This window comes from Elephas maximus, chromosome 1 (assembly GCF_024166365.1).
Source record: "Elephas maximus indicus isolate mEleMax1 chromosome 1, mEleMax1 primary haplotype, whole genome shotgun sequence".
Taxonomy (NCBI): Eukaryota; Metazoa; Chordata; class Mammalia; order Proboscidea; family Elephantidae; genus Elephas; species Elephas maximus.
The window spans coordinates 90,341,612-90,367,010 of record NC_064819.1 but is presented as its reverse complement, the minus strand read 5'-3'; the positions used below and the strand labels follow the sequence as shown (position 1 = coordinate 90,367,010).

General features: G+C 40.8%; 2 protein-coding genes and 2 long non-coding RNA genes across 7 annotated transcripts in view; 3 read left to right on the top strand and 1 right to left on the bottom strand.

The window, feature by feature from the left end:
* Window positions 1-25,399, bottom strand: part of LOC126073164 (patr class I histocompatibility antigen, A-126 alpha chain-like) — a 374,107-nt gene that overhangs the window by 10,473 nt on the left and 338,235 nt on the right. The gene's annotated exons all lie outside the window — the stretch shown is intronic.
* The window catches only part of LOC126078246 (uncharacterized), a 562,403-nt gene that overhangs the window by 200,717 nt on the left and 336,287 nt on the right, over window positions 1-25,399 (top strand). The gene's annotated exons all lie outside the window — the stretch shown is intronic.
* Window positions 1-25,399, top strand: part of LOC126078206 (uncharacterized) — a 191,356-nt gene that overhangs the window by 108,336 nt on the left and 57,621 nt on the right. The gene's annotated exons all lie outside the window — the stretch shown is intronic.
* Window positions 10,494-10,768, top strand: LOC126078104 (DNA-directed RNA polymerases I, II, and III subunit RPABC4-like). The gene has a single exon (XM_049888233.1). It carries the CDS (start codon window positions 10,525-10,527, stop codon window positions 10,699-10,701), a length of 177 nt encoding a protein of 58 aa, XP_049744190.1. The 5' UTR covers window positions 10,494-10,524; the 3' UTR covers window positions 10,702-10,768.

The window sequence follows — 25,399 nt, the reverse complement described above, 5'->3', positions numbered from 1 at the left end:
TAAGCGACAGATGTTTTCAAAATTATATATATAAGGATGGCCCTTGAATTGTAGTTCATAAAAGCAAAAGAATAAAAAGAACCTAAATGTTGTAAACAATATAGTGATGACAGCTATGAACAGAGGAGCACTTCATATGTGTCAGGCAATAACACCATGTATTTTACAAAGACCTTCAAATTAACCCTCTATGTAAAAGTCATAGGGTAGCCTAAGTGTCATTCCTTTTTATTAACAGGTAGAGGGAGACTCAGGGTTCTTAAGGAGGTGGTGGAGTTGAGGTTGAACCCAGGGCATTTTCTCTCAGAGGCCTTGTTGACTCATCTTCCATCGATTCCCTGTACCCCAGATAGGCATGAAGACTCTGCATCCCATGCATGTGGACTGTCTTAAGGTTTCAGAATATTCTGTGACGGAGGACTCCGAGGCTCAGAGCTCAAGGCATCAAGGGGCAGTCTGACTAAATCCCCAAACCACACTCAAGTCATCCAGCATATATTTTGAGGCTTTTGGTGAGTTAGGAACTCTGATACATACTGGAGATACAGTGAAAACTAAAAGGGGGACCCTCAAGGTATGAAACTGGCATGTATGAAGAAGATGGGCATTTATTTTAAAAAGTTACAAAGATAAATGTAAAATCATCACCGAAGTAAGTGCTGAGAGGGAAAACATCATGATATCATGAAAGCAGATAACCAGGAAACCTAATTGGTCCCCTACTGCTATTATCTGTAATATCTAAATGACGTAAGAAAAGATATGACATTTATGAAATACTACCACGTTATATACAATCAGAAAACAAGAAAGAGCTCTTGGAAATTAAAAATAGGATCATAGAAATGAAAAAATCAATAGATGATTTAGAAGATAAAAGTTATACTTCCCACAAAGTAGTACGAGATGGAAAATTGATGGCAAAGAAGAGAGAAAAACTGCAAAAATTTTATACCATAAATCAAGGCATTCCAACAACCTGATAATATAAGTTTCAAAAAGAATTGAGAGCAGGAAATGATGGAAAATAATTCATGTAAGTGTCTTAGAGTTTACAGACAAAAATTTACCCTGTAAATGGCCCTAGCTAAGGTCTTACTATACTAAATGAAAATAGATCCACACCAAGACACATCACAATGAAATTTCCGAAAGAGGGTGGAAAAGAAGAGATGCTGAAAACATCAGGAAGGAACAAAAAGCAGCATCTCTGGAAGCCGGAACACATTGAAACAATGCCTTCCAGATTGAAAGGAGAAGTATTTCCAACACAGAATTCTATAGGAAGCCAAATGGAAGTGGTAGAATAGCCTAAAGACGTTTTCAGATATTTAGGGTTTCACTATTTTACTTGCCATGTTCGCTTCCTTGAGATACTAATAGATGAAATGGGAAACAAAAATGATGGAGAAAACCAAAAAGGGGAAACACGTGGGGGAGGCAAAAGGGGTGCTCTGATCTTGCCCTACCAGCCCTGTGGCCACACGGGGGCGCCCCCGCTCTACTGTTGGATTCTGAGTGAACGGCTCAGGAGGGGTTTGCGCGGTAAGGCAGCCCTAGATAGCTGACCCAGAGTCTGGGCATCATTGTGGGGTTGAAGATTCCTCTGAACAACTCTGGACTCCACAGGGGTCAGGCTCCCGGGTGGAGGAGGCACTGGAGGAGAGGAGAGCTCAGAAGCGTTGCGCCCTCTCTGAGATTTCCATCTCTTCTCACCTTTACCGCTTTGTCCACCCCCTTGATGGCAACACCTGGGAAAAATGAAGGGTAGGTCACTTTTTCTTGTACTCCCTGTTCCTTTTATGAGCACTATCTTTTGTGTCTGTCAATTTATCTTACTGTAGGGGCTTGCGTGTTGCTGTGATCCTGGAAACTATGGCACCGGTATTGGAATTATCAGCAGGGTCCCCCATGGTGGACAGGTTTCAGCTGAGCTTCCAGACTAAGACAGACTAGGAAGAAGGACCTGGCAGTCTACCTCTGAAAGGAATTCACAAATGAAAACCTTATGAATAGCAGCGAAACATCTGATACAGTGCTGGAAAATGAGCCCCTCAGGTTGGAAGGCACTGGAAATACACTGTGGCTGCAACAAGGGGCTCAAGCATAACAACAATCATGAGGATGGCAGAGGACTGGGCAGGGTTTGCTCTGTTGTACAGACGGTGGGTAAGAGTTAAAATCGACTCTACGTCACCTAACAACAACAACAACATCATCTTTTAAAATAAATTTTAAAATAGTTTTAGATTTCTGTATTTTTAACATCTTACATTACTGCTATAGTACATTTGTCACAGCGAATGAAACAATGTTGATACATCATAATTAACTAATCTACATACTTTATTCGGAGCCCTGGTGGCATAGCGGTTGAAGTGCTTGGTTGCTAACCACAAACTGCAACCAAAAAGGCCGCAGTTCCAACCCACCAGCCAGTCTGTGGGAGAAAGATGTGGCAGTCTGCTTCCGTAAAGATTTACAGTCTTGGCAACCTACAGGGCAGTTCTACTCTCTCCTATAGAGTCGCTCTTTGTTGGAATCAACTCCATAGCAATGGGCTTGGCTTTCTGGTACTTTATTCAGATTTTATTAGTTTTCCCTATTCCTTCTCTTTATTCCAGGATTCCAAATTACATTTAGTTGTCATGTCTCGTAGGCTCATCTTGGCTATTACCGTTCCTTAGACTTTCCTTGTTTCCATGACCTTTAATAATTTCAGGGAGTACTGGTCAGGTATATTGTAGACTGTTTCTCTATTTCAGTTCTGCTGATGTTTTTCTCAGTTTAGATGGGGGCTAGGAGTTTTTGGGAAGAAGACCACAGACATATCTCAACAACTTACCAATTGTATGTAATAACAGCTTGTCAGTGATGAGGTTAACCTTGATCAACTGACTAAAATAATGTTTCCCTGGCTAAGACAGTATCTCCCAGGTGTCTTCACTGTGAAGTTACTTTTTTTACTTCCACTCTCTGTACTGTACTCTTTGGAAGTAAGTCACTTTGTGAAACCCACACCTAAGGGGTAGGGTGTTATGCTTCACTTCCTTGAAGGCATAATAGATACAGAAATTATTTGGAATTTTTCTGTGTAGGCTTGTCTATTCTCCCTCGCCCCCCCCTTTTTTTTTTAATAATTTGTGTATATCAATATGGATTCATGGATATTCTAGCCTCCAGGTTCCAGTGTGTCAAAGCGCCTGGTGTGTATTTATTTGAGTGCAGTCCTTCAAGTACAGTTCCCCATGATCTGAAGACCTGTGAACTAAAGAGAAAGTTATCTGCTCCCACATACACGTAACATGCAACGGGGGAACAGACATAGGATAGCCTCTGTGGGCATTCAAAAAAAAGGAAAATGGGAAGCACAAAGGAGCCACATAAGAATGCTGAAATCCATCCAGACAAATGTTGGAAGTTCTCTGGTTATGACTCAGTTATACTCCTGCATGGGAATAATTCTCCATGGCCCTTGACTCTATACTCTGGAATATTAACTCCACATTCTGAGTCCTCTATCATTTTACATATGTTTGTAGTTGCATACTTTTTTCATTCTGTTTCCTGCCAGTTGAATTTAGGGCTCCGCAGGCTGCTTTTTATTTAGTACTGTCTCTGCTCCTTTCATTCAAAACCTGTGGTGTTTCCACTGGTCTAATTTTACAAAAAGCTTTGTTGAGTTCATTCCATTAGACAAAATCCACAGCCACAAATCTCCTGGAGATAAGCCCTTCTCTACCTTAGGCTTCAGCTAAGACTGCTAAGGATGGACGTCCTTATATGTCTTAGAAGCCTTCCTCTTTGGGAGGATCTTTGAGACACACCCATGACTCTTTTGAAGGCCTTTTGTCTGACTAAACTGTACTCTGAGACACCAACTTGATCAACTTGAGATTTTAGCAAAGGATCTTAAAATATTATCCTCAGCTTCATCTTTAAACTATGCTTCCCTGAGAGTGCCTTGGATATGATCTTTCTAGGAAGTCATTTCTTACTTTTAATATTATTTGCCATTTGGAGAGACTGGAAATCTTCAAAATCAGAAAATCCTGGATCCTTTTTGTTTAACAGCTTTTTCTTCAGCACTTCTTTGGAAATCTATTTTGAGCAGCAAGAACACATGGTTCCTTTCATAGCTGGCTTAGACATCTCCTTAGTTAGATCGTCCAGTTTATTAGGCACATTTTTTCCTTCCCATATTACTACAGGCAATCGTGTTGCTAAACTTGCTGTCACTACATTATAAAAATCCTCTTTTGTTTAGTTTCCAATAAGGTTTCCCTCACTTTCCTTTAATCCCTCACCCATAGCATCCTCAAAAGACATCTGGCTTTTCCAAATAATTTCTTCAAGACTTCAAATGTCAACTAACATTTTTATCCAAGTCCTCCTAGCTCCTGTCCACTGCCCAGTTCCAAAGCCCATCTCACACTTTAAAGTTTGTGTTTCGGCAGCATCATATTTTCAGATACGATGTCTGTAGTAGTCATCTACTGCCGTAGAACAAATTATACCAAAATTTAACATTTTAAAAAAGTGAACATATTATCCCCAACAGTTTCTGAGGATCAGCACTCTTGGGCAGGTTAGCTGGGTAGTTCTCACTAAAGCTTTTCACTAGGTTACAATCAAGATGTCAGATGGGAATGTAATAATCTGAATGTTTGGCTAGTGCTGGGGGACCTGTGTTCAAGCTCACTCATGTGGTTGTTGTCAGAAAGCATCAGTTCCTTGCTGGGTGTTTGCCAGAAGCATCAATCCCTCACCACATGTGCCTCTCCATAGGCAGATGTATTTATGACATGGCAGCTGTCTTCTCCTGAACAAATGATTCAAGATGGAGAGAAATACAAAGCAGAAAGGCACAGTGCCTTTTATGATGTAATCTCTGAGGTCTCACACCATTAATTCCTCTTCACTGTATTCATTACAAGTGAGTCACGAGTCAAGTCCACACTTGAGAGGAAGTAAGAAGGCCATGAACTGGCAGTTCTTACCCAATGTAGTAATAGTTGTCATGGATTGAACTCTATCCCCCTAAATATGTGTCAACTTGTCTGGGCCATGATTCCTAGAATTGTGTGGTTGTCCTCCATTTTGTGATCTGATGTAATTGTCCTATGTGTTGTAAATCCTAATCTCTGCCTGTGGTTAATGAGGCAGGATTAGGTTATGTTAAAGAGGATTAGGTTATGTGTGTTATGTTAATGAAACAGGATTAGTGTAAGATGCAACACCCTTATACAGGTCATAGCCCTGATCCGATGGTACCAGAATTTCCCTGGAATGTGGCCTGCATCACCTTTTATCTTACAAGAAGTAAAATGAGAGAAGCAAGCAGAGGGAGAGGGACCTGACTACCACCAAGAAAGAAGAGCCAGGAGTGGAGCGTGTCCTTTGGACATGGGGTCCCTGCACTGAGAACCTCATCGACCCAGGGGAAAATTGATGCCAAGACACATGTAGATCTCCAAGGAATGCCAGGCTCACAGATGCTGAAAGGAGACAGGGACTTTCCCCTAGAACCAACAGAGAGAGAAAGCCTTCCCCTGGACCTGGTGCCCTGACTTCAGTCTTCCAGCCTCCTAAACCATGAGAGAATAAATTTCTGTTTGCTAAAGCCATCTGCTTTTGGCATTTCTGTTATAAAAGCACTAGATAACTAAGATTTTAAGCTTTTAAGATTCAAACTCTTCTTGGATTTCTGTTTGTCTTTGTTTATTTCCTGGAACTTCAAATATTTGCTTTCAATATCTTTGTCATTTTCATAATTGTGTTTTCTATAGGAAGACTTCCCCACGCTCCTCATACTGACACTACCAGAAGTCCTACCCTGAAAGAGACTTTTTGGAGAAAAAATCACACAGCCCACATTTATATCTTGTGAGGGTAGTATGCACCTAGGCACCAGAGATTCCCTACTTAGATTTCTCAAACTGAAATAAGATTTGGCCTTGTAAGGCCCAGAAATCCAGGAATATTCTAACCATGAAAATGGGCAATATTCTTGTCTTAAGGAAGTCTAACCTGGTATTACTTGACTGAAAAGAATTTTATATGTTCTTCTTTCTTCTTGCCTGCATTTCTTATTAAAACCCCGTTGTCACTGAATGGACTCTGACTCATGGCGACCTCATGTGTGTCAGACTAGAACTGTGCTCCGAAGCGTTTTCAATGGCTGGCTTTTCAGAAGTAGATCACCAGGCCTTTCTTCCAAGGGCCTCTGGGGGGACTCAAATCTCCAACCTTTTGGTTAGCTGCTGAACATGTTAACCATTAACCCCACCCAGAGATGCCACCTTTCTCATTAGTGATACTTTTTAGTGGATGCACCCTTAATTTAGTCATTGATTGGGACATAAGTAATTTCGAAGCTTTTCATTACATAAAGTCATAAAGAATACCTTGACAGATTAACAAAAAAAAAAAAAAAAAAAGATCAGGCCTGGGGTCTGGGCCCACAAAAAACTCAGGAGAATAACTGACCTTATGTGACACACGATGACCAAGAAGGACGCCCCACGTCTCATTGGCATCTTTAGTACTGGAGGCAACACATTTCTAACCTGAGAATTTTCTTACAGTTTCTGAATCAAGTCACCAATAATGCAGCTACGTTTGAATGGAGGCCCTGGAAGCAATTCATTTAAGTGTGCAATAAGCAGTACCTTTGTCCTCTACCAAAAACATGAAATTGCAGGTGTTTTTAATGAATCTTACAGCTGGTTGTAGACTTTGGCAATGAAATCCCCTCTTTATTCAGTGGGCCCTGGGCTTTTCTACTTAAGAATTTCCTCCAACTCTCAAGAGTACAGCCCTTTGAGATGTTACTGCACTGGTGTTATTGAACCTTAATAAACAGAGATCATAAAAGAGAAGAAAAAACAATGACTTCTCATCCCATAAACTGTCTTTTCTGAGCCAAAATTGCATAAAGTAGGCAAGTGCAAAAAGATTCCTATGTGAAAGAGAAACAGCACATTTATTTGAGGACAAAATCTGGATGCTGAGGCCTTAACAAACAGCACAAAGAGATAGTAGGCACAGAGGTGTAAATCATCTGTTGGTTTACCCAAACTACTGGCCCATTAAGGGCCTTGACAAAAGATATTGCCCTGAATTGTTCACTGATGGAACAGTCCATTGTTAATGTGGCAAATTCAAAGGAATACTATAGCCATGCACTGTTATGTTAGTAAACAACTTACAGCATTGGAGAGTGTGAAGTTAAGCTGAACATCACTTTGCCACATAGTCTGACGTTGACTGAAGCACATAGACTAACGGGCCCTCATTAATGAACCTACTGAATAGTCAGGCCGTTGTCCTTCTGAATACTGGATTTTGAAGCGCACATCTTGGTGAAGCCTTTAGAAAAGCAGATTAAACAAGTTAGGCACAAATTCAAAAATTATGTTGCACATTTCATGCCCATTAGAATGGATTAAATATACAAGAAAGCACCTGGAATAAGAAGTGTATGAAGTAGGGGATGCCATCTGTGGTGCAGTGAATTGATTTTATGTAAACTTGCTAGCCGTTATCTCTTAACTCCCACGGAGTGATTGGCTGGAACGACGCAAATAAAGTGTGTAAAACTCTTGAAGACACTGGACAGTGATTATGCAGATAAAGTGCCTATGGCCTACCAAGGTGACTGGTCAGCTTTGCCATTCCGCTAGGCTTAAATGAGCCAATCCCACAGAGATTGAGAGGGACCTCACTACCATCAAGAAAAGCCAAGAGCAACACACATCATTTGGATCTGGGGTCCCTGTGCTGAGAACCTCCTGGACTCAGAGGACAGAGAGAGCTATAACATTGGATACGGCAGGAGATGGCGTAAGACGGCAGAGCAGCACTAGGGGCAGTAGAGTGAGAAGGCTGTGGTGAGCTTCCCAACCCTTGGAGTGAGAGAGCTGAGCACCTTTGGGCAGCAGGTTTGTTAGCAAAGTGGAGTGCCTTCAGGCACTTGTTCTCAGATCCAAACTTGCCTAATTGGGAGCCTGTGGGAGAGCCCAGACCTAAGCAGGGTCAACAGTGAGACCAAGAGCGAGGTCTCCCTGCAAGCACAGCCGAGAAAAAGCTGAGGGTTGTTCTGAATTGAAGCTGTTCTGATTGACAAATTGTAACCTGTATCCTGTTATTTCCAAGTTGATCCTGATACTGAATTGTAGCCTGTTACTTCCCTAATCCACCACTCGTCTGTCAGTTTGACACACTGTAGTGGCTTTTGTATTGCTGTAATTCTGGAAGCTATACCACTGGAATTTCAAATACCAGCAGGTTTTAGTGGAGCTTCCAGACTAAGACAGACTAGGAAGAAGGATCTGGCAGTCTATTTCTGAAAAATTGGTCAGTGAAAACCTTAAGAATAGCATCAGACCCCTGTCTGATATACCACCAAAAGATAAGCCCCTCAGGTTAGAAGACGCTCAAAATATAACTGGGTAAGAGCTGCCTCCTCCAAGTAGAATTGTCATTAATGACATGGATGGAGTAGACCTTCATTTGTTCCTGTGGCAAGACTCAAAATGAGAAGAAACAGATACAAAAATCCATTAACAATTGGAATGTGGGATGTACTAAGTCAGAATCTAGGAAACTTGGAAGTTGTCAAAAATGAAATGGAATGTATAAAGATTGATATCCTAGGCATTAGTGAACTGAAATGAACTGCCATTGGCGATTTTGAATCAGACGATCATATGGCCTGCTATTCTGGGAATGACACATTGAAGAGTAATGGTGTCACATTCATCGTCAAGAAGAACATTTCAAGACCTATTCTGAAGTACAACGTGTCAGTGATAGGATACTTTTCATACACATACAAAGAATACCAGTTATCACTATTATTCAAATTTACCCACCAACTACTGATGCCAAAAATGGGGAAATTGAAGATTTTTTAGCAATTTCTGCAATCAGAAATTGAACAAACTTGCAATCAAGGTGCATTGATAATTACTGGCCATTGGAATGTGAAAGCAGAAAACAAAGAAGAAGGATTGGTAGCTGGAAAATATGGCCTTGGTGATAGAAATGATGCCAGATATCTCATGATAGAATTTTGAAAGTCCAACTACTTCTTCATTGCAAATATCTTTTTTCAACAACATAAACGGTGGCTATATATATGGATCTCACCAGATGGAATACATAGGAATCAAATCGACTATATCAGTGGAAAGAGGTAATGGAAAAGCTCAATATCATCAGTCAGAACAAGGCCAGGGACCAACTGCAGAACAGATCATCAATTGCTTATATGCAAGTTCAAGTTGAAGCTGAATTAAAATAAGACCATGAAAGCCAAAATGTGACCTTATTAGAAGTTAGATTTGATGCATTGAACACTAATGACCAAAGACCAGACAAGTTGTGGGATAACATCAAGGACATCATACATGAAGAAAGCGAAAGACCATTAAGAAGACAGTAAAGAAAGAAAAGGCCAAGATGGATGTCAGAAGAGACTCTGAAAATTGCTCTTGAACATAAAGTAGCTAAAGCAAACTGAAGAAATAATGAAGTAAATGAACAGAAGATTTCAAAGGGCATCTTGAGAAGACAAAATATTGTAATGAAATGTGAAAGACCTGGAGTTAGAAAACCAAAAGGGAAAAACATGCTTGGCCTTTCTTAAGCTGAAAGAACTAAAGAAAAAATTCAAGCCTTGAGTTGCAATATCGAAGGATTCTATGGGCAAAATATTGGACGGTGCAGGAAGCATCAAAAGAAGATGGAAGGAATAAACAGAGTCACTGTACCAAAAAGAACTGGTCAATGTTCAACCATTTCAGGAGGTAGCATGTAGTCAACAATCAATGGTATTTATTAAAGGAAGAATTCTGAGCTGCACCAAACGCACTGGCAAAAAACAAGGTTCCAGGAATTGACACAGTGCTAACTGAAATGTTTCAACAAATGGAGGCACACTGGAGGCGCTCACTCGCCTACATCAAGAAACTTGTTAGAAAACTTCCCAGCCAACTGTCTGGAAGAGATCCATATTTGTGCCTATTCCAAAGAAAGTTGATCCAACAGAATGAGGGAATTATCAAACAAAATCATTAATATCACATGCAAGTCAAATTTTGCTGAGGATTATTTAAAAGCGATTGCAGCAGTACATTGACAGAGAACTGCCAGAAATTCAAGCTGGATTCAGAAGCGGGTATGGAAAGAGGGATACCATTGCTGATGTCAGATGGACCTTGGCTAAAAGCAGAGAATACCAGAAAGATATTTCCCTGTGTTGTATTGACCATGCAAAGGAATTTGACTACATGGATCATAACAAATTGTGGGTAACATTGTGAATAATGGGAATTCTAGAACACTTAATTGTCCTCATGAAGAACCTAGGCATAAACCAAGAGGCAGGCGTTCAAAGAGAGCAGGGGTTTACTGCATGGTTTAAAATCAGCAAAGGGGGAAGTTGACAACAACTCAACTACGGACTGGTTGCTGTTTTCTAGCACAAAGTGAGGTCTTCATACTTCACAGGAACTAACAATGGGCATCCAGAAGGACGTGCAACCCCCAAAACAGCAGCCAATGATATATATCTGCGGAGAATGTCACACAGAAAATGAAATAAAGTCCAGGGATCCAATCAGATGCAGAGAATGTGGATATAGAATAACGTACAAGAAAAGGACTAAAAGATTGGTGGTTTTTGATGCTCGATGAAACGAACTCAGAGGAACAATTCCACTTGTATTTGGATTTGCCACTAATGTTTCATATTGTGTAGCTTTTGGGATACCATACTTACTTTATGAATCCAACTCTATACATGATTTCATTTTATTTAGTTTTTAAAGCCGTACTGTATTTGGGTATCTGTTTATATAAAATAAATAAATTGCAAATAAATTACTTCTGTTGAATTAAAAAAAAAAAATCAGCAAAGGTGTGTATCAGGGCTGTATCTTTAGCCATACTTATTCAATCTGTATACTCAGCAAATAATCTGAGAAACTGGACTGAAGAATGCGGCAACAGGATTGGCGGAAGAGCCATTAACAACCTTGGATATGCAGATGATACAGCCTTGCTTGAAGAAAGTGAAGAGACCTCGAAGCACTTACTGATGAAGATTGAAGACTACACCCTTCAGTATGGATTGTACCTCAACACAGAGAAAACAGAAATCCTCACAACAGAAAAATAAGCAAAGTCATGATAAACGGTGAAAATACTGAAGTTCTCAAGGATTTCATTTTCCTTGGATCCACAATCAACGGCCATGGATGCAGCAGTCCAGATATCTAAGAACGTATTTCATTGGGTAATCTGCTGCAAAAGCCTCTTTAAAGTGCTGAAAAGCAAAGATATCTCTTTGAGGACTAAGCTACACCTGACATGAGCCATGGTATTTTCAATCACCTCATATGCACGCAAAAGCTGGACAATGAAAAAGATCAAAAGTATAGGGCCCAGAAAGAGGGCCTTTCTTGCTAGGGTCTGAATTTTAGGTCTAAGGGCAGCAGCATCAAGTTGTAAATAAGTTCCTCCTTTCACATTGCATGTAAAGACAGATAAACTTGAACATCTTCTATTATACAGACACATGCTTTGTCTGAACAAATTCATATAAAAAATTTTATTGTGCAGTAGGTGAAAGTTTACAAAGCAAATTAGTTTTCCATTTGATAGTTTGTACATAAAGTTTTCCATGACATTGGTTTCATTCCCCATAATATTTCAGTACTTTCCCCATTTCCGTCCTAGATTCCCTGTTCTCTTTTTTACTGTTTTTCTAACCATTCCTGCCTTCTCACCTTTGCTTTTGGGGAAATGTTGCCCTTTGATCTTGTATAATTGATTGTTCTAAGGAGCACACCCCTCTCGGGTGTTACTGTTTATTTTATAGGATTGGCTGAAAGATGGTCTCCTGGAAGGGCTTCAGTTCCAGTTCAGAAAGGTGTCTTAGGGCCATAGTCTCTGGTGTTCCTCTAGTCTCTGTCAGACCAGAAGTGGTTTTTTTTGTGAATTTGATTTTTTGTTCTACAATTTTTCTCCCGCTCTGTCTGGGACACTCTGTTGTGACCCCTGTCAGAGTGGTCAGTAGTGGTAGCCCGGCATCATCTAATTCTTCTGGTCTCAGGGTCCTGTAGGGTGTGGTTCCTGTGGTCCATTAGTCCTTTGGACTAATTGCTCCCTTGAGTCTTTGGTTTTCTTCACTGTCCTTTGCTCTGGACAGTAGTAAGAGACCTCAGATACTTACTGCTCACCAAAGTAGGACACAAAACTTTGTCTTTATGAGCTATGTTGTGCCAATTGATACACACGTCCCCCGAGCCTATGGTCCTTTGCCTTTGAGCCTGGGAACTTCGTCCTGTGAGGTGTTTGGTTATGTCTAAGGACTTGCTCTGACTGTGGTCCTTGTGTGTTCTATGGTCTATATTAATGTATAAGAACTCCTTACAGTTATGTATGTAGAAATATCCACCACCAACCCTATATCTGCAGGTGGGTATGTTCCTTTACCCCCTCACACATCTCTTGGCATACCTGTCTACCTATGTATCTACTTGTAAATTAGTGTTTGTTAACACTATTTTTGCAGGATTGTCTATGCTATAGTAATTACCGTTGTAACCCTTTGTTCTTGCCTTCCTCTCAGTGTCCTCTCATGCCTTACCCCTCACCATTATTAACATGAGTCTTCTATTTGGTAGTTTTCCTTCCTTCCCCTCCAATCCCTGATAACCACAAAAAAAATTTTTTTCTATGTGTAAACCTTTTCTTGTTTCTTTATAATAGTGGTCTCATACATACTTGTCCTTTTGTGATTGACTTATTTCACTCAGCATAATGTCCTCCAAATTCATCCATGTTGTGAGATGTTTTGAAGATCTGTCATTATTCTTTCTCATTATCACTTATAGGTTGACATCTCTGGTTCCCTGTTTTCAGTCTTTAACCTTTTTTAATTTTTGAGAATCCTTTATTTGGGTTGGTATCTAGCTGAGGCTATCCTGTCTGCTAACCTCAGGTTGTTGTGTGATGTTGTTGGTTCTCTATCCAAAAGACTCCCTTTAATGTTTCTTGTGACTTTTCTCTGGTTTTTACAAATTCCCTTAATTTCTGTTTATCTGGAAATGTTTTAATTTCACCATTATGTTTGATAGACAATTCTGCTGGATATATAACTCTTAGTTGGCAATTTTTTTTCTTTCAAGGTTTTATATATGTCTTCCCATTGCCTTCTTGCCTGCATGGTTTCTACTGAGTAATCAAAGCTTAGTCTTATTGGCTTCCCTTTGTATGTGACTTCATATCTCCTGAGTTGCTCTCAGGATTCTTCCTCTATCTTTGGTTTTGGAAAGCTTGATATGATATGCCTTGGGGGCTTTCTTTTGAGGTCTATCCCATATTCTTCTTGGATGGATATATTCTAATCCTTTATATTTCTGCCAGAAAATCTTTGACAATTCTCTCTGTGTTTTCCATTGCTTCCCTCTGTTCTGGAAATGCCATCATGCACATATTTTTTCTCTTGATTGTGTCACTCATAATTCTTAGACTTTCTTTACTTTTCTTCATTCTTTTTTCTGATTTTTCATCATACAATTTGGTGTCAAGGGATTTGTCTTCAAATTCACTAATTCTGTCTTCCATTGTTTCAATCCTGATCCTATATCCTTTCGTTGAGTTGTCTATTTCTGAAATTTCGTTGTTCATCTTTTGGATTTCAGGTTGCTGTTTTTGTACAATTTGTAATTTCCTATTTATTTTGTCATTTTTTTCTCTTATTGTTTTCCTGAATTCCTCTATTGCTTTATTTATTTATTTGCTGTATTTTCCTTGATTTTGTCTATATTTCCCTTGGTTTTGTCTGTGTTTTCCTTAACCTCCTGAAAAGCCTTGTATATTAGGCTTTCGATTTCCTTATCAGGTAGTACTATCGTCATTTCTTCCTCCAGAAAGTTTTCTTATTCTTTATTTTGGTCACTTGCTGGAGCCACCTTCTTCTGCTTCTTTATGTGATTTGAAATTGTTTGTTGTTTCCAAAGCATCAAGAAGAGATATATATACATATATATATATGCTTTTTTACTGTATGTTTGTTTGCTACCTACTGAATGTTTGGGAGAGGGGGTTTCTTTTGATATCTCTGAGAAGGCTGGGCATATGTGCTACTCTGGCCACTAATTTGGTCACACTGAAGCTCTTACCTTGTATCTCCAGGTGGGTAGGGCAGTGACTGGGCATGTGAGTGTGGATCTCTGTTCACTAGTCTTTTGGTGCTGCTGAGGATGTAGCTGGTGTTTCTGGTGAGGTGAAGTATCAGTCCAACTGGTCTCCTGACTATGAGTGCAGTGGGCGTTCTCACTGGTCACTAGGTTGGGTGTTGTGTGTGTGTTGTGCTGATTGCTGCGTGGTTGGTGCAAGGGTGCCTGGGTTGTCAGTCACCACCTGGGTGGTGTGGAAATTCTCACTAACAGCCCTGGGTGGGCAGGTCTGTGTGGGGGTATTGTAAGTGGGCACAAGCCTGCAGTTGCAGTGGGGGGCAATGTGGGGAGTAAAGCAGGGGGATGTCACCTGTTCATAGGTGCCTGTTTGCCCTAGAGCACATTGTGGGGGAAGTTGTACAGCTAGTCCAGGTGGCTATAAGAAGTAGGAGACACTGTTGGTTCTTGGGTCTCTGGTGCAGGTGGCTGGAGGGAATAGGAGGCACCACTGGTCCTCAGGCCCCCAACACAAGAGGCAAGAGGGAGTGGAGGCACCGACAACCCTCAGGCTCATGGTACAGGGAGAGTAGGAGACACTGCCAGTATTCAGGTCCCTGGCACAGGTGGCTAGATGGAGTGGGAGGCACTACAGGGCCCCAGTGCTAGAGGCTGGAGAGAATGGGAGGCAGCGCCGGCCCTTGAGCCCTTGGGACTCCAGCACAGGTAACTAGAGGGAAAAGAAGTGAGGCAGGTCTGTGTACCCCCTGAGCAAGTGGTTGAGTGAAGGGGCAGGCCACTGCAGACCATGAGTTACCGGCTGATTGGGGAGGGCAGTGGTGGGTGCCCTAGACTGTGATCACATGTGGGGAGGGGGGATGGGTGAGGAGGGAGTGGGGGCCCCACAGGTAGCCGTGGGCTTCTGGCAAGGGAGGCTGGTGTGGGAGCAGGGAATGGGGTGTGTGCACTTAACTTTTACAGGGCAGAAAGCACTGCTGCCTGGCTCTGGATGTGAATCCAGAGTCACTCCTGCTTGGCTGCACCAGGTGATAGGGAATGCTGCTTGCTTTGTTTCAGTATGGCTGTGCCATGCAGGTTCATCTAGCAGGGCACTAACTATCTGTCATTCTCCATGTCCCCTGTTTCTGTGCTGTTTTTCCTTCCATTTGGTGCTCAGACTGATGTTTCAGCCTTGTCTTTGGTGTTTAAGGTTCCAAAGTTGTCATATATATCCAATTCATTCGTTTTCTCAGGTCTTGTAAGAGGGACGTTATGAAGTGTCTGACTACTTCACCATTTTGGATCGCCTCCCTAAATTCATTCTGATGTTGAATATTTTGCACCTTACCTGGCCTATCTGTAGGCAATCTTATTGACATAATACTTCCAGACAATGCTGCAAGAATCACTTCTACCTACTGTCAGCTGGAACCTCTGTGTACTCTGACTCTCCATTTAAAGATGTTCCCATTTAGCCATGTGTTATGGGTTGAATTGTGTCCCCTAAAAATACGTCTGGTGACTAACCCCTATACCCATGGATGTAATCCCATTTGGAAATAGGATTATCTTTGTTACATTGATGATGCCATGTCAGTGTAGTGTTTGTTTTAAGCCAATCACTTTTGGTATATATAAGGGCAGATTAGGCACAGAGAAGCAAGGACAAACAAGGGGAAGATAGATGACACAAGAAGATCACCAAGGAACTGACGAACAGAAACTGATGCAAGGATTTTCCCCAGAGCAGAGAGAGAGAATTTTTCCTTAAGGACAGCATCCTGAATTCAGACTTCTAGCCTCTGAGACTGTAAGAAAATCAAATTCTGTTTGTTAAAGCCACCCACTTGTGGTATTTCTGTTATAGCAGTACTAAGAATCAAAGATACCAGGCATCTTAGTTATGAAGTGCTGCTATAACAGAAATACGACAAGTGGATGGCTTTAACAAACAGAAATTTATTCTCTCACAGTCTAGTAGGTTAGAAGCCTGAATTCATTGTACCAGCTCCAGGGGAAGGCTTTCTTTCTCTGTTGGCCCTGGATGAAGGTCCTTGTCATCAATCTTTCCCTGGTCTAGGAGATTCTCGGTGCAGGGACCCTGGGTCCAAAGGATGCACTCTGTTCCTGGCACTACTTTCTTGGTGGTATGAGGTCCTCATCCTCTATATTCAATTCTCTCTTTTGTATCTCAAAAGACATTGACTCAAGATACAAACTAATCCTGTAATTTGAGTCCTGCCTCATTAACATAACTGCCCCTAATCCTGCCTCATAAAAAAAAAAATTTTTTTTTAGAGGTTATGATTTACAACACACAGGATACATCATGGAGCAAAGATTTACTACACAGGGGATACATCATAGAGGTTAGGATTTACAGCACATAGGATAGATACATCATATCAGATTACAAAATGGTGAACAACCACACAATACTGGGAATCATGGCCTAGCCAAGTTGACACACATTGTTGGAGGACACAATTCAATCCATAACACCAGGCTAATCATATTAAACTCTCTTTATATTCTTAGGCATAGAATTATTTTATTCTGATGACTTGGAGCTTTGGCAGACTAATGTCTTCACCTAGGTGACATGGGAGCAATACAGGGTTCATGCTAAATGTCCTAGTGGAGCTCTTTTCCACTTCATCACTACAACCAAGTTTGCCCACACTCTCTAACAAAACACAAGATATTTGCCCATCATGAGGGGTGTCATTGTCATTTGGATACAGAATGTGACTTTGAATCAAGACTGAATGAACCCCTTGGTGCCTCCCTGGGATATTTTTTCTCTGTGGAAACCAATTGAAATAAATATGCATTCTGCTGCTGTGAATGTAATGTTCCATGTATATCAATTAGGTCAAGTTGCTTCATAGACTCTATATCTTCTACGTGCTTACTGAATTTTAGTCTGTTTGTTGTAAGAGTTACTGAATGAAGTTTGTCAAAATCTCCATCTATGATTGTGGATTTGCCTATATGTTTATATATTTTAAGGCTGCATTATCACTGCGTACAAATTTTAAATGGTCAAATCCTTCTGTTGAGTTGACAGGTGTTATCATTATGAAATGCCATAGTGCTTCTTTCCTTCGGTCTACTTTTTCAGACACTAATATAGCCACTCCAACTTTCTTTTTGTTAGCTTTTCGTGTCATTTTTTAAAATTCTTTTCCTTTCAACCTATTGTGTCTCAGTATTTAAAGTGCATCTCTTTGCAACTAATATCACAAAACAATGTGTATAAATTTTTGAATGAGAAATTACCTTGAGCTGTAACTTTCTGCTAAAGCACAATAGAAAAAGAAATTTGTAAAAAAAAAAAAAAAAAAAGTGCAATACCTGTGAAGCACAATAAAGGAAAGCACGATAGAAAAAAAAAATGCATCTCTTTTAAACAGCTTGGACTTGAGTCTTTTGTTTATCTAATCAAACAATCTGGTGTAAAGTGGCATATTTAGTCTATTTACTTTTTTTCATTTACATAGAGTAAAAATCACTCTTCGTGATGTTCAATTCTACAGGTTTTCACAAAAACCTGGAGTTGCTTGCCTAACGCTACAGTCATGTTGTAGAACAGTTTCATCTCCCCCAAAATTCCATCATACTGTACTTTGTTAACCACTGATCTGTTCTCCATCCCCACTGCTTTGCCTTTTCTAGACTATCATGGAAATAGAATCATACAATGTGTAGCCTTCTGGTTTTGCCTTTTTTACTTAGCAAAATGCATTTGAGATTCATGCATGTTGTGTGACAATCAATAGTTCATTCCTTTGTATTGCAGAGCAGCATTGGAGGGGCCCTGGTAGCAAAGTGGTTAAGTGCTCAGCTGCTGACTGAAAAGTTAGCGGTTCAAACCCACCAGCCACTCCACTGGAGAAAAATGTGGCAATCTACTTCTGTAAAGATTACAGCCTTGGAAACCCTATGGGGTAGCTTCACTCTGTCCTGTAGGGTCACTATGAGTCGGAATTGACTTGATGGGATACAACAACAACAAATTCAATTGTATGGATGTGCCACAGTTTGTTTATCCATTCACTGGTTGAAGAACTTCTGGGTTATTATTTATTTATTTTCAAAACAACAATTCCTTAAATCTCTCATAATTTCTGTGGGTCAGGAATTTGGGAGGAATGTTCTGGTTCAACGTTTCTCATGAGGTTGTGAGCAAATGTCAGCTTGGGCTGTGGTCATCTGAAGGCTTGACTGGAGCTGGAGGATGTGTTTCCTGGGTGGTTCACTTACATGGCTGCCAAGTTGGTGCTGGCTTTTGGCAGGTGCCCTCAGTTCCTGTCTTAGTGGGTCTCTCCACAGAGCTATTTTAGTGTCCCCACGGCATGGTGGTGGGCTTGCACAAGAGCAAGGCATCCAAGACACCAAGAGGGAAGCTGTAATACCTTTGATTTATTTATTTTTGAATATTTATTGCATTTTAGGTGAAAGTTTACACAGCAAATTAGTTTCCCATTCAATAATTCGTACACAAATTGTTCCATGACATTTGCTGCAATCCCCACAGTGTGTCAGCACTCTCGTTCAAACAGGCAGGCTAGAACAAGCAACCCTGCAGCATCTATGTCCAAACCGTTTCCTGGGACTACCCGGAAAAACAGCTCCATAAAAGGTTGTTAGATTTTCAGATTACCTAAGATACACTTCCCTAGAGCTGTTTTTCAGAAGCAGCCGGAAGGAACCAGTCCTAGGGACATGCGCAGAACATCCACCTGCGACCACTATATGACATTGCAGGAGAGACAGTGAGGCGCTTCAGCCGCAGTTGGGAATTGAACTTGGGGAGCAAGAGACTGTGCAGGTGAAACACCCCACATAAAGTGCTGCCAGCCTTGCCAGAAGCCTTTGTCACAGACTCCATCTTACGGGCAGAGTGCATTCGCAGAAAAGGAACTGAAGAGCCAAGTCGGACTGCTTATACCAAAAAAGGAATTATCTGAAATCCTAGATGCTGATTCACTATTATCCCAGTTCCTTTTCTTAGTGAACAATAAAAACTCGAGACAAAGACTTGTGCGCGGGAGCAGTCTGCAGGAGTGCTATACACTCTGCTGCTGTCCCGCTTAGAGGTGCTTTCACTTTGAACTAAAGATTTCTCTTGCGGGCCAGTCGACTCCGGAGTAATTCTTTCTCGCCGGTCAGGCAAGAGCCCTTGAGGGTGCCTAAAGACCCCAAACGATAACATCCCCCTTTCTACCTTGGGTTCCCTGTTCCCATTTCTCCTGTTTCCCTGCCCTCCCTGCCTTCTTATCTTTGTTTTTGGGCAAATGTTGCATTTTTGGTCTTGTATAGTTGATTTTTTTTTATAGTTGGTTAGGAAACCCTGGTGGCGTCGTGGTTAAGTGCTCTGGCTGCTAACCAAGAGGTCGGCAGTTCGAATCCGCCAAGCACTCCTTGAAAACTCTATCGGGCCGTTCTACTCTGCCCTTACAGGGTCGCTGTGAGTAGGAATCTACTCCATGGCAGTGGATTTGGTTTTTCTTTTTTTTGTATAGTTGATTGTTCTAAGGAGCACTTCCTCACAGGTGTTATTTTTATTTTATAGGCCAATCTATTATTTGGCTGAAAGGTGGCCTCCAGGAGTGGCTTCAGTTTCAAGTTAGAAGGTTGTGTTAGGGCAATATTCTTGGGAGTTTCTGCAGTCTCTATCGATGAGTAAGTTTGGTCTTTTTTATGTGTTTGAGAGTTGTTCTACATTTCCCCCCTACTTTTTCTAGCCTATTGTGATCCTGATCAGAGCAGTTGGTGGTGGTAGCAGGGCACCATCTAGTTCTTCTGGTCTCAGGTTAGAGGAGGCTGTGGTTCATAGGGGCTATTAGTCCTTTGGACTAATTGCTTCCTTGAATGTTCGGTTTTCTTCAGTCGCCTTTGCTCCAGGTAGGGAGAGACCAAAAGTGGTATGTTAAATGGTTGCCCCTAAGCTTTTAAGACCCCAGACACTACTCACTAGACTAGTATGTAGAACATTATGAACTGTTATCCCAATTGACCTAGATGTGCTCCGAGACTCTGGTCCTTAGCCTTCAAGCCCAGTAGCTCAATCCTGTGAGCTGTTTGGTTATGTCCAAGACTTTTCCATAACTGTGCCCACATGTGCTCTATTATACATATAAATATACATGCAGCATTCACCAATGTGTTATGTAGAAATATCCACAACCAAACCCATATATGCACATGGGTCATACGACCTCTTACACCTATTTAGTATACCTATCTAACTATGTATCCACTCACAAATTATTGTTTTTATTGCTGTTGTTGCAGGATTCTGTATGTTATAGAATTTACTGTAATTGGTCTTTGTTCTTGCATACCTCTCAGTGTCCTTTGCCGTGGTCACGTTGTGCTGACTTCCCCATATTGTGTATTGTCTTCCCCTTCACCAGAATTAACAAGTGTCTACTATCTAGTTTGTGATTTTCCTTCCCTTCCCTTCTTTTTTTTTTCCCTTCTTATCCCTGGTAACCATCAAAGAATGTTTCTTTCTGTGCATAAACCTATTCTTGACTTTTTATAAGAGTGGCCTCATGCAATATTTGTCGCTTCGTGACTGACTGACTTCACTCAGCATAATGTCCTCCAGATTCATCCATTATTCTTTATTTTATTACGCAGTATTCTTTATTTAATGCATGGTATTCCATTTTTTTTATTCCATTGTTTGTATGTACCACAATTTGTGTGTCCATTCATCCATTAATGGACACTTAGGTTGTTTTCATCTTTTTGCCATTGTGAATAGTGCTGCAGTGGAAATGAGTGTGCATATGTCTATTTCTGTCACAGCTCTTATTTCTCTAGGATATATACCTGGGAGTGGTATTGCTGGATCCTATGGTACTTCTATTTCTAGCTATATAAAACCAAAACCAAACCCAGTGCCATCGAGTCAATTCCAACTCATAGCGACCCTATAGGACAGGGTAGAACTGCCCCACGGAGTTTCCAAGGAGCGCCTGGTGGATTCAAACTGCCGACCCTTTGGTTAGCAGCCGTAGCACTTCACCACTACCATACCAGGGTTTCCTCTAGCTATATAAGGAAACATTATCCTGTTTTCCATAGAGTTTGTACCAGTTCACAGTCCCAGGAACAGCATATAAGAGTTCCAATGTCCCCACAACCTCACCAGCATTTGTTGTTTTCTATTTTAGTGATCAGTGCCATTATTGCAGGGGTGAAATAGTATCTCATTGTAGTTTTGATTTGCATCTATCTAATGGCTAATGACAGAGAGTATTTTTCATGTGTTTGTTACCTGCCAGAATGTCTTCTTTGGTGAAGTGTCTGTTCATGTCTTTTGCCCATTTTTTAATTGGTTTGTTTGCTTTTTTGCTGCTGAGGTGTTAAAGCTTTCTATAAATTTTGAGATTAGACCCTCAACAGATATGTTGTTGCCAAAAGATTTTTCCCAGTCTGTAGGTTCTGTTTTTACTCTTCTGCTGAAATCTTTTGAAGAACATAAATGTTTAATTTTTAGGAGGTCCCAGTTATCTAGTTTTTCTTCTTTTTTTTTTTTTTTTTTTGTGTGTGCATCTTTAGTTGTGTTTGATAGTCTACTTTTTCCATACATTAGGGCCCCTAATTTTGTCCCTGTGTTTTCTACCATGAACTTTTTAGTATTAGCTTTAACATTTAGGTCTTTAATCCATTTTGAGTTAGTTTTGTGTATGTTGTGAAGTATATATCCTTTTTCATTTTTCTGTGAATGAATATCCAGTTTTGCCAGCACCACTTGTTAAAGAGACTATCGCTTCCCCATTTAATGGACTACGACTCTTTGTTGAAGACCAGCTGTCCATACCAAAACAAAAAACTGAACCCGTTGCTGTCAAATCGATTCAACTTATAGCAACCCTAAAGGACAGAGTAGAACTGCCCCATAGGGTTTCCAAGGAGCACCTGGTGTATTTGAACTGCCAACCTTCTGGTTAACAGCCGTAGCTCTTAACTACTAAGCCACCAGGGTTTCTGACTGTCCATATATGAATGGATTTATTTCTGGATTCTCAGTTCTGTTCCATTGGTCCATATGTCTGTCATTGTACCAGTACCAGGCTGTTTTGACTACTGTGGCTGTATATTAGATTCTGAGATGGGGAAGTGAGAGGCCTCCTACTTTGTTCTGCTTCTTTGATGGTGCTTTAGCTATCTGAGGGGTCTTTCCTTTCCATGTAAAGTTGGAGATTAGTTTTTCCATTTTGTTAAAGAATGTTGTTGGAATTTGGATTAATATTGCATTATATCTATAGATCACTTTAAGAAGTCATCTTAGTTATCTAGTGCTTCTATAATAGAAATATCACAAGTGGATGGCTTTAACAAATAGAAGTTTATTCTCCCACAGTCTAGAATGCTGAAACTCAGGTTGCCAGGTCTAGGGTAAGGCTTTCTCTTTCTGTTGGCTCTGGGGGGAAGTCCCTTGTCATCAGTCTTCCCCAGTCAAGGAGCTCCTCAGCACAGGGACCCCAGGTCCAAAGGACATGCTATACTCCTGGCTCTTGTTTCTTGGTGGTCTGCGGTCTCCCATGTCTCTCTGCTTACTTCTCTCTATTAAATCTCAAAAGAGGTTGACTTAAGACAGAGCCTAATCTTGTGGACTGAGTCCTGCCTTATTAATCCTGCCTCATTAACATCACAGAGGTAGGATTTACAACACATAGGAAAATCACATCAGATGACAAAATGGTGGACAATCACACAATACTGGGAACCATGACCTAGCCAATTTGACAGATATTTTGGGGGCATACAATTCAATCCATGATGGTACTATTGACATTTTCACAGTGTTAAGTCTTCCTATACATGAAGATGGTATGTTTTTCCATTTGTGTAAGTCTTTTTTCGTATTTTGAAGTAGTGTTTTGTAGTTTTCTTTGCTTAAGTCTTTCATGTTTCTAGTTAGATTTTTTGCTAAGTATTTGATCCTTTGAGGAGTGTCATAGACTGATTGTGCTTCCAAAAAATATCTGTCAACTTGGCTAGGTCATGATTCCCAGTATTATGTGAATTGTCCTCCATTTTGTCATCTGATGTGATTTGAGACACACCAGTATTTTAGGAGTCTTGAGGGTAATTAATATCCATGATTTCTGAAGACTCTCAACACATATATTACTTGCTATTGAGTAGATTTTGACTCAGGGCAACCCTATGTGTGACCCCCATTATGTGCCAAATAGAACTGTATTCCATAGGGTTTTCTTTCTTTTTTTAGGTAATATTTTATTGTGTTTTCATTGAAGGTTTACAAGGCACTTTAGGATGCCACTCAACAATTTCTACATGATTGTTCAATAACATTGTTTACAATAATTACAAAGTGTGAATATTCTCAGTATTTCCATTTTGGTCGTACTGTTTCCATTAATCTGGTTTCCCTACCCCTTAAACACTCATTTTTGTTTTAAAGTAATTTTTGACCATTCTGTCTCATATAGATAATTTTTTAAAGGAGCACAGTCGTCATGGGTGATATTCTTTATTTTGAACCAATCCATTATTTGGCTAAAAGGTGAACTCAAGGGCTAGTTTCACTTCAAGATTTTAAAAAGTATCTCAAGGCAATAATCTTGGAGAGTTTTCTAGTCTTAACTGGTCTAGCAAGTCTTTTTTGTTGTTGTTTAGGATTTTGAGGTGTTGTTGCACATTTTTCTCCCATTTTATCAAGGTCCGTCTATTGTAGCCCTGATCAGAAAGGTCGGTAGTGGTACGGGCACCATCTAGTTCTGGCCTCAGGGTAGACGAAGCTGTGTTTCATGTAGACTAGAAAGGAGTATACAGGACAGATGGGTAGGGGGTAAGAAAAAGTGTATCCCTGGTTACTGGATGCTTTGTATCCTGTTGGGAGCTATGCGAAGCTGCCTTCCCATACACCTTGTCTGGGGCTTTTGATGGCTGTGGTTCAGGATGGTGAATCCACGCACGTTAGCTGGCAGGGAACCTCCACTCTGTAGCTCTCCTAGTTCTCTGTTCTCTGTCAGTTTCTTCTTCCATTTGATGTTTGATCAAGTTCTTTATCCCTTAATTTGATGCTTAGGGTTACAGGACTGATGTTTGTATCTGTTTAACTTTGATTTTCTGGTCTTTGCTGCAGAAGGACAGCATGGAGCTTCTGTCTTCAGCACTATGTTGGCTCTGCCATGTCCAGATTGAGCCATCTGTTTTTTCGCTCAGGCCAAATAGGCAAGTTGAATGGGAATGTGCTGGGAATCACTGCCCTTGCATCCTTCAAGTCCTTGATGTTGTTGTTAGGTGCTGTCGAGTCGGTTCCGACTCATAGCGACCCTATTCACAACAGAACGAAACACTGCCTGGTCCTGCGCCATCCTTGCAATTGTTGTTATGCTTGAGCTCATTGTGGCAGCCACTGTGTCAATCCACCTTGTTGAGAGTCTTCCTCTTTTCCGCTGACCCTGTACCCTGCCAGGCATGATGTCCTTCTCCAGGGACTCATCCCTCCAGACAACATGTCCAAAGTATGTAAGACGCAGTCTCGCCATCCTTGCCTCTAAGGAGTATTCTGGCTGCACTTCTTCCAAGACAGATTTGTTGGTTCTTTTGGCAGTACATGGTATAGTCAATATTCTTCGCCAACACCACAAGTCAAAGGCGTCAACTCTTCTTCGGTCTTCCTTATTCATTGTCCAGCTTTCACATGCATATGATGCGATTGGAAATACCATGGCTTGGGTCAGGCACACCTTAGTCTTCAGGGTGACATCTTCGCTCTTCAGCACTTTGAAGAGGTCCTTTGCAGCAGATTTGCCCAATGCAATGTGTCTTTTGATTTCTTGATTGCTGCTTCCATGGCTGTTGATTGTGGATCCAAGTAAAATGAAATCCTTGACAACTTCAATCTTTTCTCCGTGTATCATGATGTTGCTCATTGGTCCAGTTGTGAGGATTTTTGTCTTCTTTATGTTGAGGTGTAATCCATACTGAAGGCTGTGGTCTTTGATCTTCATTAGTAAGTGCTTCAAGTCCTCTTCACTTACAGGAAGCAAGGTTGTGTCATCTGCATAACGCAGGTTGTCAATGAGTCTTCCTCCAATCCAGATGCCCCGTTCTTCTTCATATAGTCTAGCTTCTCAGATTATTTGTTCGGCATAGAGATTAAACAGGTATGGTGAAAGAATACAACCCTGATGCACACCTTTCCTGACTTTAAA